Raw genomic sequence first — 14,238 nt, 5'->3', positions numbered from 1 at the left:
GGGACTACAAATTAAGTAAACACCCCTCAGAACTACCTGTGCATAAGATGAGACCAAATTTTAAACCTAATTTTTTGTTTAAAAAATCCTAATATTATACACGAAAAAATACAGTAAATCTTCAGTGCATTTGAAAACTGCCCACCTTTTCCTAGGCTGAGGGGGAAATGGCAGAGATCTACGACATGTTTTACTAGTGAGACAGAATGGTTTCTAGCAGACTGCCGTCTGTTCCGGGACATCGAAGCAAGGGACGGAGAAATAAGACCTCTGAGAAACTTGGAGATTCAGTTCCGCCCGAAGCCATGATGGGAGAAAACAACAGCTGGGACGTGAAAGAGGCAACACCATATATGGACAGAAGGAATCTCCATCGATATAACAGTTTTCACATGCAGGGCAGAAGAAAGATAATAGTTTTGAGTTCCACACGTGAAGCTTTATAAACTTATATATTGTAACATCACAAATGGAAATCACTAATTCTGTTGCAGTTGATTAAGGATTATTGTAATTGTATTGTAACTGATGCAGTGAAATGCACCCAAACCATCAGGCAGGGAGTCACTAGAACTAAAATGTATTAATTGGAAGTTGATTGGCACTTTGATAATTGTATAATTTGGGGATTAATTGTTATTGTTATAATTTGGCTATTATTTGGGGTATATTGGAAAACTAATAAAAATTATGTAAGAGTTGGGGATTAGTAGCAAAAGCAGTATCTCTGAGGGAAGAAAACGGGTGGGTAAGCTGTGACCCTCTAGATGGGCTCCAACTCCCATCAGCCCCAGCCATCATGGCCAATGGTCAAGGATGGTTGGGAGTTCAACATCATCTGGAGAACCAAAAGGTTCCCCACCCCAGGAATAAAAATTAATAATATTTTAGACCAAGACCTGCCTTAACAGAGAGGTTTTCACACAGGGGTGAGAAGAGGGGGCAAGATGAACCTATCAGAGGAGTGCATTCTAACATCTAGGGTCAGCCATGGAAAAGGCCCTGAGTGAACCATGTTTATATGATATTGAAATATGACTTGGGTGGGCTGTTTTGAAAATAGTGTCCTAATAACAATCTCGTAAACTAACAGAGTTAACTGAAGGTTAGCAACTGTACTCCTGTATACAACTTTCTCTGAACGGGGCTGTTGAATCCCTAGTGAGATCAATGCTTCTGCCCATCCTTTTGGCAAGTAAACTGAGGTTTGCTGGTAGCACAACAAGGAGAGAGAACTCCTTTTTCACCTGCACAGTATAAGGAGGAAAATCATTAGTACAATCAGGAAAACAAGGGAACTCCTCTCAATACCTCCGTCCTTCTTCTCAGCTTCGTCCCGGATTAGAGGGGAGGTTAGGGTCACCTTGAGAGTTAGTGGAAGCTCCTTTGTGCTACGGATTATGATGGCTGCCTCACCCACATGATGCTCCACGTGATATTTCTCCTCTGTGAGTTTCTGAAACAGTTCAGAATTGCTCAGTTGAGTCATTGCGGTGGGAAATCACAATCTCAGCAAAGAAAAAGACGTGTTTATGCTGGATGGAGCTGATGGGAGTTGTAATCCGAATTTTCAGGAGGGCAAAGTATTGACTAACTTCCTAGAAACTGTTGCTTTGAAACAATATCAGAACACTTGAAAACCAAACAACCCATCTTCTCATTTTCCTTCCACTGGAGACGGTAAGGCCAATATAATCTTCTCCCTCTAAGTCGGGCTGAGAACTTGGAAGTTCTCGTTATTTATGCATAACTCAGGGAAGTTTGTAGTGGGTCTATCTGGGCACCCAGGGTTGATGGGGACACCCTGTTGGCGTCTATGTAGATTATTCTGAAAGTGAATCCAACCCCAGCAACAGTTAAAGTAGAGATGCCAAGGGTTCAAAGGCTAGTCTGAACCAACACACATTTTCCTTTTTTATAAAGGGCAAGTCAGAAGGAAGATACCCCTATCCATTTTCATTCTCCACTAACTGAGCCCCTTACAAAGTGGACAATATATACTAAATAATAACAACTTCTCTTGACACACATAGTTTAGTAGGGGAGTTGGAGAATTTGCTTTATGAGACATCTGTGATTATTTTTTAAAATAATAATAATTGTACTATTACTTTTAAACTGTGTGTGAATTTTTAAATTATTTGTTCTGGCAGCTGGAAAATTAAGAGATAAAATTGTGGCTCCCAATGTTGAAAGTTCTTTCTGTTTTGCAATGGCTTATAGCCAAACAAATAAAGTTGTGACTTAGCTGCCTACCAACCTAGTGAGAAAAAGTTTACTTCCTTAATAACATTATAATCATTAGTACTATTTATTAGATGTAGCTTTACAGATAAATGAGAGGGCAGCTCCAATTCTGAGAGAGAACAGAAACAAAGCTGGTGTATTTAGGCTTTGTTAGGTCAGGGCAGAGGGACCCCCCATCTGTGTTGTCTACATTTGTTACTGTGATATCTGGGTTTCTTGACTTCCTTGAAACTGATGTTTTCAGAACTTCTTGACCCAAATAATTTTGATGCACATCTGGACTTTCAAAGAGACATCCCACCTAAAGGGACCACTGCAGGACAGATAATGCACTCATACAAAAGACATAGCTGTCAACTTTTCCCTTTTCTTGCGAGGAATTCTATTCGGAATAAGGGAATTTCCCTTTAAAAAAGGGGAAAGTTGACAGCTATGACAAAAGAGGGGCAGGCTAGGCAGATGCACAGAATTTATTTTTTATTCATTCACTTTATATAGAATCCTTTATCAAAAGATCCCAGCAACAGTAAGAAAACATTCTGGAGCACCAATTATAAAAATCAAAATAAAAAGCATAATAACCAAAGATGAGCATATCCATGGCTATGAGTCCCATGTGCTGGAGACAAACTGCAGAGGATGCTTATCAATTCCACACCTTGTGGGGAGCTTCTGTTTGCCCACAGTTGAAAACAGAACACTGGGTTTGGCCTGGCCTGGTCATTCTCAAATATGAGATCTCAATGTTAAGACAAATGAGTCTTCTGGGTTTTTAGGGGAGAAGGGTGTTGCAAGAGAATTGCATGCTGAGTGTTCAGCTTTCTGCAAACCTGTAAAAAGCCAGCACTCTTTTGGGTTACAGAATTTTGGTTCCTGAACTGCGGCCATATATCACGGCACAGCAAGGGCATACTGATAAGAAAAAAAGATGTTTCCGAGCCATTGCCCTGAGCAACAGTCAGAAGGAACAAAGCAGAGAAAAGCAAGGCACTTGTGCCATTTCTGCTCACCTTCTCTGGAGGATAGCCTAGATTTAAGGGCAGAGAACAAGCGATTCATCTTTAAACTGTTTCAGGTTTTCCATGGTGGAAAATTCAGTTAATGTTTCTTCTTTGCCCAGGACAGCATTCAATTTTTAAAATAAAAAACACCAGCACTGAGCAGTGCTTAGCTGAGCCATTCATCACAGCCACAGACTGCCCTAATTTTACTCACCTGGATTTGGATGGGGAGATTGTCTTTGACGAGAGACAGTAAGGTCTCTGTGGGCTTCTCTTTGCACATAAGAACCAGCTCCAAGTCCATGTCGTCTTTTATCAGCAGACCTTTAGCTACCAAGCCAATCCTCATCACGCCACACAAGACCCGGCCACCATGGTCCCTGAAGACAGGAATAGATATATTTTCCCTAGAACAATAATCGCAGTGATATTTTGCACACTCAACATGTGTGTGCATGTAACAATATGTTCTGCTTCACACCCTTAGCACAGGGCAACAATTTTGCTGCACCCTTATTTCAAACTCCTGAAACAGACAGAGGGCTATGAGTAATAACAAGGAGAAAATCTGTAAGTAATGAGTTTATTTTCCAGAGGTGTAACTCTGTCATCATCTCTTGCAGCAAAAAGAGCAAAGAGTTTTGGGGCACTTAAAAAACTTCCTCTGCAACTAACCTTAGGGAAACCGCCCTTGAACAAAGAAACTTTAATGGGAACCTCCAAAGTGACACTATTGAATTGCCACACAAAGAAGCTCAGTGCTATCATTTGTGGGCTGAATTGGCATAATGGATTTTTATCATATTACATGTGTTAACTAGCTTGCCAGTTCCCAAATGCCTGTATTGTCAATTACTAGTTTGTTTGTTGTTAACCATCACATAAGATAATTATTAGGATCTGTACTTTTTGGCATTTTCTTCCCTTTTGACATCACTGTTCAAAATCCTACCCCCTGGGTTGTAAACTTAATGCATCTGATGAAGTAAGCTCAAGTCCATAAAACTTTATGCCATAACACATTTGCTATTCCTGAGCTTCCCTTTAAAATAAACAAGATCCCTTATGGTTCTAAATCAGGGATCAGCAAACTTTTTCGGCAGGGGGCCGGCCCACTGTCCCTCAGACCTTGTGGGGGGCCAGACTGTATTTTGGAAAAATAATAATGAACGAATTCCTATGCCACACAAGTAGCCCAGAGATGCATTATAAATAAAAGGACACATTCTACTCATGTAAAAACACACTGATTCCTGAACCGTCTGCAGGCCGGATTTAGAAGGCGATTGGGCTGGATCCGGCCCCCAGGAAGTGGTGATGGCAGCTACCCAGGGTTTCAGGAAGAGGAGTCCACCTAGAGGTGCCAAGATTGGACCTGTGACCTTCTACAAGCCAAGCATGTCTGCTGCCACTAGCCTGCTGCTCCTTCCCCATTTGCAGTCTTTGTAAGTATTAAAATGCTCTTAAAAATAAAAACAAAAATTTTTTTTCCTTCCAGTAGCACCTTAAAGACCAACTAAGTTAGTTCTTGGTATGAGCTTTCGTGTGCATGCACACTTCTATGGCAGACCAACACGGCTACCTTTCTGTATCTTAAAAATAAATGAAACTGTTGCTGTATCAGGGCCATATTTAGTTGAAAGAAAGTTATTTTTAAATTGAATCAACTGACTGAGGGATGCGGAACCTGTGGCCTTGTGGGAGCTGGCAGCCTGCAACTGCCACCAGCATCCCTGACCACTGGCGTTGCTGGGAGTCCAGTGACATCCAGATGAAGACAAGATCCCCAGCTCATTTTGTTGGAAGATTCAGGACAGAGGGAAGGAAGTCCTTCTTCACACTGTTAAACTATGGAACTCTATCCCACAGGAGGAAGAGATGGCTACCAACTGGGAAGGCGTTAAGAGACAAGTTCATGGAGGAGGAGAGGCTCTCAATGGCTGGGCTCTGACTCCACAGCTAGAGGGAGCAGGGCTTCTGAGTAACAGTTGCTGGAAATAAAAACAAAAAAGTGTGTGTGTGTGTGTGTGTGTGTGTGTGTGTGTGTGACCTTGTGCTCAAATCCTGCTTGTTGGTCTCCCACAATGGGCATCCGGTTGGCCACTATGAGAACTGGATGTTGGGTTAGATGGGCTGATGGCCTGATCCAGCAGGCCCTTATGTTCTTAAATGTTACATCCCTAACAAATGTAGCAAGAAATGTGGCTAATCAGGCTGATTTCTACTCCATTCAGTACAACCCTATGAATTTTTATTGGCAAGCCATCCCCACTGCGCTCCATGGGGCTTAGTCCCACGACAGTGTGGACTTGGGGCACAGCCTACAAACAGTCTTTGTCAGCACGAGTTGCTTAGACATCATTTGTGGCTTCGACAGACTGAACCATTTTCCATCACTGCACCATGTATTCAGTTCTCAGTTGTCCAGATACATTGACCCTGTAGACGGTCGCTTGACGAAACCCAGTTGGATTCTTTCTTTGGAGGTTCCTGGAGGCTGTCTCTCCATTATGGCTAAGCTGTCCAGACAGCAGTCCTTTCATGGGAATCAAGTCCCTCTCCCTTGGGTTCAACTGTAGGAGAGGGCTGATTTTGTCCATCCCAAAAAGACACTGGAAAGCAAGCTGCTTGCTAAAGGTTAAACAGACTATGCTAGACTCTAGGCTGCGGGCTGGAGTGTCACACATCATAGCCAAACGTTACTGATGTCAGGGCTCCCTGTAGAATTAACCACCAGGGGCCAAATTGAGCAATTTTCTGGGCCTTAAGACAACCTGGAGAAAAAGTGTGGACAATGCCAGGCTTGTCAGCTTCAGGAAATTGCTTATCATCACCTGTTCTTCCATTAATATCCTACTTTTCCTTCAAGGAGCTCAGAGTGAGATGCATTTCATACTCACAGCAACCCACAGAGGATGGAGGTAGATTAGACGGAGAGAGACGCAAGCAGCTCAGTCACCCCAGTGAGAGCTTTGAGGCTAAGTGGGGCTTTGACCCTAGGTCTTCCCAGCCCTAGTCCAACATTTTAGCCACCAAGCCAAGCTGCTGGCTCTCAAAAGATGAAGCCAAACTAGGATTTCTAATAAAAGAGGCCAAAGACTTGTTCTCTGCTGCTGCTCCAGCTGCTGCTAGAAGCAAGAGTAGATACAGGTGAAACTTGAAAAATTAGAATATCATGGGAAAGTTCATTTATTTCAGGAATTCAACTTAAAAGGTGAAACTAATACAGTACATGAGATCGACTCATGACATGCAAAGCGAGATGTGCTTCTACTTCTCCGAGGTCCAATCTTGCTCCATTTGCAGTCCTTGTTTTGCTGATTTCCTTGAATATTCTAATTTTCTGAGATGGTCAATTTGAGGTTTTCATCAGCTGTACGCCATGATCATCGCAATGATAACAAATAAAGGCTTGACATATCTCGCTTGGCATATCATGAGTCTATCTCATATATTAGTTTCACCTTTTAAGTTGAATTACTGAAATCAAGGAACTTTTCCATGATATTCTAATTTTTCGAGTTTCACCTGTATAACAAATAAAGGCTTGACATATCTCGCTTGGCATATCATGAGTCTATCTCATATATTAGTTTCACCTTTCAAGTTGGACTTCTGAAATAAATGAACTTTTTCACGATATTCTAATTTTTCGAGTTTCACCTGTATACTAGGCTTAAGTTACAGGATGGAAGATTCTGGATGAACATTGTAAGAAACTTTAATGGTAGTAAGGAAACCAAATCTTAGGAGGAATGGTTGAGGGAGCTGGGTAAGTTTAGCCTAAAGAAGATAAGACTGAGAGGTGATGTGATAGCCCTCTTCAAATACCTGAAGGGATGTCAGACAGAAGATGGAGCAAGCTTGTTTTCTGCTGCTCCAGAGGGTAGGGTCCAAATTAGTGAATTCAAATTACAAGGAAGTGGATACCCACTAAACATTAGGAAGAACTTTCTGACAGTGAGAGCTGTTCGACTGTGGAATGGATGACCTCAGAAGGTGGTGACCTCTCCTTCTTTGGGGTTTTAAAACAAAGGGTGTGTGGCCATTTGTGGGGGATTCTTTAGTTGTGGTTCCTACTTTGCAGGGGGCTGGACTAGATGACCCTTTGGGTCACTTCCAGCTCTACAGTTCTATAATTCTATGTTGACAGCAGCTCCACAATGAGTTGGCAATTAGGTACCTCCCCCCCCCCAGCAGAATTATTTAAAAAAAGAATTAAAATGTATGCAAATATGTTTCTGGGAGATCTGCTCATGATAGTTTTCTTCTTAGGCTGCTGTGTTGCAGGAATTCTCCTTAAGCACAGAATCTACCCTCTCAAACTAAACCATGATATAATGGTATGTGTGCTTTGTATGCCTGGTAAAGGTAAAGGTACCCCTGACCGTTAGGTCCTGTCACGGACGAATCTGGGGTTGCGGCGTTCATCTAGCTTTACTGGCTGAGGGAGCCGGCGTACAGCTTCCGGGTCATGTGGCCAGCAGGACTAAGCCGCTTCTGGCGAACCAGAGCAGCGCACGGAAACGCCATTGCCCTTCCCGCCAGAGCGGTACCTATTTATCTACTTGATGTGCTTTCAAACTGCTAGGTGGGCAGGAGCAGGGACCGAGCAACGGGAGCTCACCCTGTTGCGGGGTTTGAACTGCTGACCTTCTGATCGGCAAGTTCTAGGCTCTGTGGTTTAACCCACAGCACCACCCGCATCCCTAAGCCTACAGCACCCAGTATTCCCAGGCAGTCTCCCATCCAAATACAAACCAGACCTGACCCTGCTTAGCTTCTGAGATCAGACGAGATTGGGTGTGTTCAGGGTAGTATGGCCGTAAACTGTATGCCTGGTGGTGAGTCACAAAAAACATATAGGGTACTCATGAGATACCCAGACCTGCAGGTGATGGTGGCAGAAGTGGAGGTACAAGGTTCATGCCACTGAAGTAGAAGACACACAACATCTGGTGAAGAAGACCCCTCCTTTAAGGGACCCTGAGCAGGAATGTTGTAAGCACCAGATAGATGACAAGGTGCTCATTTCTTGGCCATTCAACTGAAGCCTGGGGTGGGAAGACTGGCCCACCCTTTTCTTCTTCATGCAGCACCTAGTTAGGCTGGTTGGCCACTGTGAGAACAGGATGCTGGACTAGATGGGGACTAGATGGGCCACTGGGCTGATCCAGCAGACTCTTTTTGTTTTTACATCACATTTTAAAAGGGGAAGAAGCTGAAAAAGGAGAGAGAGAAAGAGAGAGAGAGAGAGCGCGCACGCATTTACACACAGCTCTGCTCAGAAACTCCAAAACTGACCTCTTCCCTCAAAAATTTGGGCCAAGTAGGAGAAAAGCATCTGTTGTCTCCTGATGGGGACAGTCACACAGCCAGCAGACACGATCTGTCGTCTTGCTGGCTTTTTAACCAGACAAGAACTTGCTCTGTCCTGGTTTTGCTGTTCAAAGGCTTCTTCCAATCACATCAGATTTTCTGCTCTGCAGAAGCTATGAGATGAACATTCTGTGTCTTTTCAGCAAAACTCAGCAGAACAGAACCCTCACCCACTGAGCAAGCTTTTCATCATAAAGGTGCGCAGAAAGGAATGAGATTCGATTTTCCCTTCTTCTTTTTGGTGGGCCCAACAGGTGAAACCCCTGGCCTTGATGCCGTTCTCCAGCATGCTATTCTGCAGGCAATCAGCTCTTTGTGGGAACATCTGGACACAGACGTTTGTGTGCGCACACACACACGCACAAAAACACACTGTGCCCTAAATTTAGAGTGGGCTCATGAAAAATCCGGCACAGAAAACCAGGAAGAAAAGAGCCACCAGGCTGCTTGAATGTCTCAAACAGCACCACTCGCAAGCCTAGAGCTTAGACCAGAAATGATTTGTTAAAAGGGCAATCAGTGCCTCGTTTATTCCCAGTCAAAAATAGGAAGGAAAATGCATGCTGCTAATGCAGCTCAAGGAAAAGATGCTGGTGATGAACTGAAGCCAGGAAGGAGGAAGGAATGAAGGAAGGAAGGGCAGTGGCTCAGAAATGGATCACAACAGCCCTGCCGCCACCGCGATCAGCCTCCAGCTTCCAGGAATGAGACTTTCACCTGCTCTCTTGCCTTTGCTAACAAGGCATGGCCATTCAAAGCAACTTGCTGCTTGATTTCATGCACAGTATGCAGAGATGTGTCTTATCCTTATGCAATGTCAACTCTCTACTTGCGCAGGGAAAAAGTACCGTATTTTTCGCCCTATAGGGCGCACTTTCCCCCCTCCAAAAATGAAGGGAAAATGTGTGTGCGTCCTATGGGGCGAATACAGGCTTTCGCTGAAGCCTGGAGAGCCCCATTGCCAGCCCCACAAGCTCGGGGGACAGCGGGGAGGCGCAGCGCGCCATCCCACTGTCTCCCGACGTGGTTTGGAGGCTGGCAGAGGGCTTCCCCTTCCCCCAGCCGTGCAAGCTCCCAGAGAGATGCTGAAGCTGCCCACTCTGGGTCCCGTTCTGGGATGCACCTGGGGGGGGATTAATTTTTTCCCCTTTATTCCCCCCCCCAAATCTAGGTGCATCCTATGGGCTGGTGCGTCCTATAGGGCGAAAAATACGGTATATCACGTTGTTGTTTGACCTAAGGCAAGAAGTTAGCATGAAAGAGAGAAAAGGAAGTGAAGGTCTAGTTCGCACATCAACTATGGATTAGTATGATGTGAACAAGCAGAAAGGAGCAACAGTCTCCTGCCCTCCCTGCGCACAGCCAAGAGGAGCTGAGAAGCTTTCACTACCAGATTTGACTGACCACACTTTGCTGTGTTGTATGAACTCTGAACTGCAGTTAATGAAGCCAGTTTTGGTAAACATAGGTGGTTTGTAACTAACTGTGGTTAACATCAACCCACAGTTAAAGTATAGGTTTCTCAAACTCCTCCCTCTGACAGCACAGAAGAGAGAAGAGGGAAATGGCATGAGCAAGAGGTTGTGCAAAGTTACGGTTTAGTGTAGGGGTGGGTGTGGCCCAATGATGCTGACAAGCTGCTTATAGCGGTTCAGGCCACAAGATCCACCTGCCCACCAAGGCTTCTCTGAGCTGGTGCAGGGAGAGGAGGGAGGAGGTTAGGCAAGTGGGTTCAGGAAGTGGTTAAAGTCTTTTTGCCTGACACCTTGAAGGAGGCGGCAGTGCAGGTGATCCTAAAAGGCCCTGACATCTACTGCACTTTTATTAATAGCAAGGTCACAAGACATAGGGATAACCATGGATTTTACTGAAAGGGGGAATTAGACAAAATCATGAAAGAAGAGAGATCTATCCATGGTGATTAGCCATGACAGAAAAACGGCATGCCTGCATTAGGGGCTGCTGCCCTCTGCCCCTCTTGTGGACTTCCCAGAGGCATTGTCCAGTGAGAAGATGCTTGATAGACTGCATAGGATGTTGGTCTGATTCAACGGGGTCCTTGTGCCACACTAGTCATGGAAATTAGGACTGGAGCACATTCATGGAATTGCAGAGTTGGAAGGGACCCAAGAATCAGCTAGTTCAATTCCCTGACATGCTGGAACCATTCAGACCATTGATCCATCTTGCTCAGTACTGTCTACACTAACTGGCAGCTGCTCTCCAATGTCTGCAAGAGGGGTCTTGAAAACCCTACCTGGAGACACCAGGGATTCAACTTGGGTTCTTTTGTATGCAAAACCATGAGCTCCACCCCTGAGCTATGACCCCTCCCTTTTCAGAGAAAGCCTTCTTCCCAGAGTACCAGATATTGATGAGACCTGCTGCCCTTAAGCCCTGCTTTTTGGCCTTCCCAGTGCATCCACTAAGGAACAGCTGGGCCTTTTGCCTGATTCAACAAGGTTCTTCTTCATACAGTAATGATCACGCATTGTGTGAAGTATACTTGCAGGACTTAAACAGAATCAAACACGAAGGAGTGATTTTAACTAAAAACCATTACTCTAGGAAATATTTTTATGCTACAACAGGGACTAAAAGCATGCTCTACAGAAGTCAAGATGCCGTGTTGGATACAGGAGGCCCCATATAGCATCAATCCCCCCCTCAGTCTGCCAATACATGGGCAGCAAAAAGGGTCCAACACAATTCCAAGAGGGAGCCCACTCTCCTGGGATGGGCAGGGAGGAAATCACACCGGCCTAGAAAGCACAGTTCCCTTCCAAAGCCCCAACAGCCTGGACCAGACTGAGAAATGGCAGTTATTACCGTATGTTTTGCTCTATAAGACTCCCTTTTTCCCTCCTAGAAAGTAAGGGGAAATGTGTGTGCGTCTTATGGAGCGAATGCGGGCTGTGCAGCTATCCCAGAAGCCAGAACAGCGAGAGGGATTGCTGCTTTCACTGCGCAGCGATCCCTCTTGCTGTTCTGGCTTCTGAGATTCAGAATATTTTTTTTCTTGTTTTCCTCCTCCAAAAACTAGGTGCGTCTTGTGGTCTGGTGCGTCTTATAGAGCGAAAAATACGGTAGCTGGGATATCGCTGGGATATCCCACAAGTGAAAGGAGGATGCCTCCCCATTGTTCTGAGAATGTTTCTTATTGTACAGTATTTTGCTTTAAAAGGATCTTAAAATTTATTATTGTTGGTGAAAGACATGCAACATTTTGAGTGCAAATGTGCCTCTGAATCTGACCTCAAAAGATTCCCCCCAGGCATCAAAAGTTTAGGAAGCATTAAGGGAAATAGTCAGATGGTGTAGTTCTATTAATATGTGCTCTCTCTCTCTCTCTCTCTCACACACACACACACACAGAGAGAGAGAGAGAGAGAGAGAGAGAGAGAGAGAGAGAGAGAGAGAGCTGGTGCAGCACTGCAACCACAAAACATTGATCTGCAGACTCAGCTCTGCAGATACTGCCCAGGCACCCGCTTACACTAATCAAACACCATGCAAACACTTTGGGCTGGCAAGGAGGAAATGCATTTTAAAATATTAATACACAAACACACAGCTTTTGACTGTTTAACATAAGCATCATTAATTACAAGTTGAGCAGGCCAGAGACGCAGAGCAGTGAAACGGTGTTCTGAGACCTCTTAGGCAGCCGTTACCAAATCAATCTTCTCTTTTAAGTATAGATAATTTGCTTCAAGTGATTACCCGTCTATCTCTTCTTCTCCTCTCACTCTTCCATTTGTGCACACGCACACATGCACGGGCTTTCTACGCTAAATATTTGCTGCAGCCTTCAAGTCCCAAGTCTGTTTACTTTCTGAAAAGCAGAGGCACGTGAAAACACAAGCAGTTGTTCCAGCTGTTTTCCAAACAGCCAGGACAGGGCTAGAGAGTCAGAAACTGGCACAGCTACAAGAAACAGACACGGACACACGACAACATATGTTTTGCACACAATCTGTCATCACAATGGATTCACAACTCCCTTCTCGTAGCAGAGGCTATCCCTCCCAGCTAAATGAGACGTGGTTCTTAAGCTCACCCACGGCTGCTAACCTGGCATGGAGCAAATCCACATGCCTCAGCAGTTACAGGGGCTTAACTGCACTTGTTAATTCTTTCTGCTAGTAGGGAGCTCCAGCAGCTGAACTGCAAACGATACAGAGTGATCCTTCCAAACTCAGCCCCCTTTCAGCATTAGTGCCTTGCCTTATTTAACCCCAGCACACTCCTAAGTTGGCAGCTGCAGGAGTCTCGTTGCAAGAGGAAAGGCAGATGGATGCTCCATTCCTTCGTAAATCGGGGAAAGGGATGTCCTCAGGCAATGACCTCTCTTTACGACCCCAGTGGGCAGCTAGATTAAGATCAGGCAATGAGTCCTCTTGTCCCACCAGCTGCTCATTTCTAGGCAATCCTGGGAGAAGGCCAACAGCAAACTTCAAATCTTCTTCCTTTGGCTCAATCAAAATCCTGGCTTGGAAGACCTCAGGAGTACAGAGGGAGCTGTTTCCTACAGAGCTGCTGGTCCCCTGATCATTACAAAGCTTTAAGTTCTCCAGATGTTGCTGGACTCCAGCTTCCATTAGCTCCTGCTACCACGCCCAATGGTAAGTAATGGTAGGATCTAACAACAACCGCAGGCTCAAAGCTTTATGAGTACCAACTTGGTCTTCAGAACTCACAGTTCACTAAGGCAGCCTCATCGTGCCCTCCTGATGTTGCTGGACCACTTCTGGCACCATTGACTACTCTGGTGTAATAGGTGTACAGTGTAGAAATGGGAAAGGAATCAATTCTCAGAAATCCTTGAATCAAGCCGTGGAGCAGGGCTGAGTCCAAGGGGTCAACCCAGATGCTGCAGAACTACAGCAGCAAGGTCTCTCACCACAGGCCATGCTGGCTGGGGCTGGAGGGCCACAGGTTCCCAACTTCTACCCTAGAGACAAGTTTCATACTTAGGAGTAACCTCAAGACTGGATTGTTGCATTGCATGCTGTGTGGGAGGTCTGGAAGCTGCAACTGGTGCAAAATGCAGCAGAGCACCCTTCTGCTAGCATGCAACACCTTTGCCAATACACTACTGGGCCAGGCATACAAAGCCCTGATGGATTAGAGAGAGAGAGAGAGAGAGAGAGAGAGAGACTAAATAAGAAATGAAGCAGCTATGGGGGGATATATTGGACATATGATGCAACGGGAGTGGGAAACCCGATTTTAAGAAATTGTATTAAATTAAAGTAATTTGGTTTGATTTGTAATAATTTGGAAAATTAATAAAAAATAATTATTGTGTTTTTGTAAAAAAATGAGAATGTAGAAGAAGGTTGGTAGGTATGACGCAGAAATCAAGAGGAACAAATGGAGCGAAAGATAAGGAAATGAAAAATGTTATTCTTGCTTTGAAGCAGGCTCTTGTGTCCCCTCTGTGCTGGCACTTCCAAACCCCTATAAACCATTTAGACCAGTGGTGTCCAACCTTTTTTCAAAGAGGGCCAGATTTAATGAAGTGAAGGGCTGTGAGGGCCGACCAAAGGGCCGACCAAAGTTGTTGAGGTTTTTTTTGGATTTTACTCCAGACCCCCGAAACGGACTT

General features: G+C 44.8%; 1 protein-coding gene and 1 pseudogene across 9 annotated transcripts in view; both read right to left on the bottom strand.

Annotated features, from left to right (window-relative positions):
* STRBP (spermatid perinuclear RNA binding protein) overlaps window positions 1-14,238 on the bottom strand; it is a 162,094-nt gene that overhangs the window by 85,038 nt on the left and 62,818 nt on the right. For all 9 annotated transcript variants that reach the window (XR_008328419.1, XM_053373279.1, XM_053373280.1 and 6 more), the window contains 2 exons: window positions 3,463-3,628; window positions 1,312-1,456 (listed from right to left, as the gene is read on the bottom strand). Coding sequence is in view for 8 of the 9 variants with exons in the window: in XM_053373279.1 (XP_053229254.1) it covers window positions 1,312-1,456; window positions 3,463-3,628 (311 nt within the window). In the remaining variant the exon portion in view is untranslated. The remainder of the gene's footprint in view (window positions 1-1,311; window positions 1,457-3,462; window positions 3,629-14,238) is intronic.
* Window positions 7,961-8,079, bottom strand: LOC128407039 (uncharacterized; annotated as a pseudogene).

The sequence above is a fragment of the Podarcis raffonei genome, chromosome Z, assembly GCF_027172205.1.
Source record: "Podarcis raffonei isolate rPodRaf1 chromosome Z, rPodRaf1.pri, whole genome shotgun sequence".
NCBI classification, from domain to species: domain Eukaryota; kingdom Metazoa; phylum Chordata; class Lepidosauria; order Squamata; family Lacertidae; genus Podarcis; species Podarcis raffonei.
The sequence above is the reverse complement of the archived record's forward strand: the minus strand, read 5'-3'. Positions and strand labels throughout refer to the sequence as shown.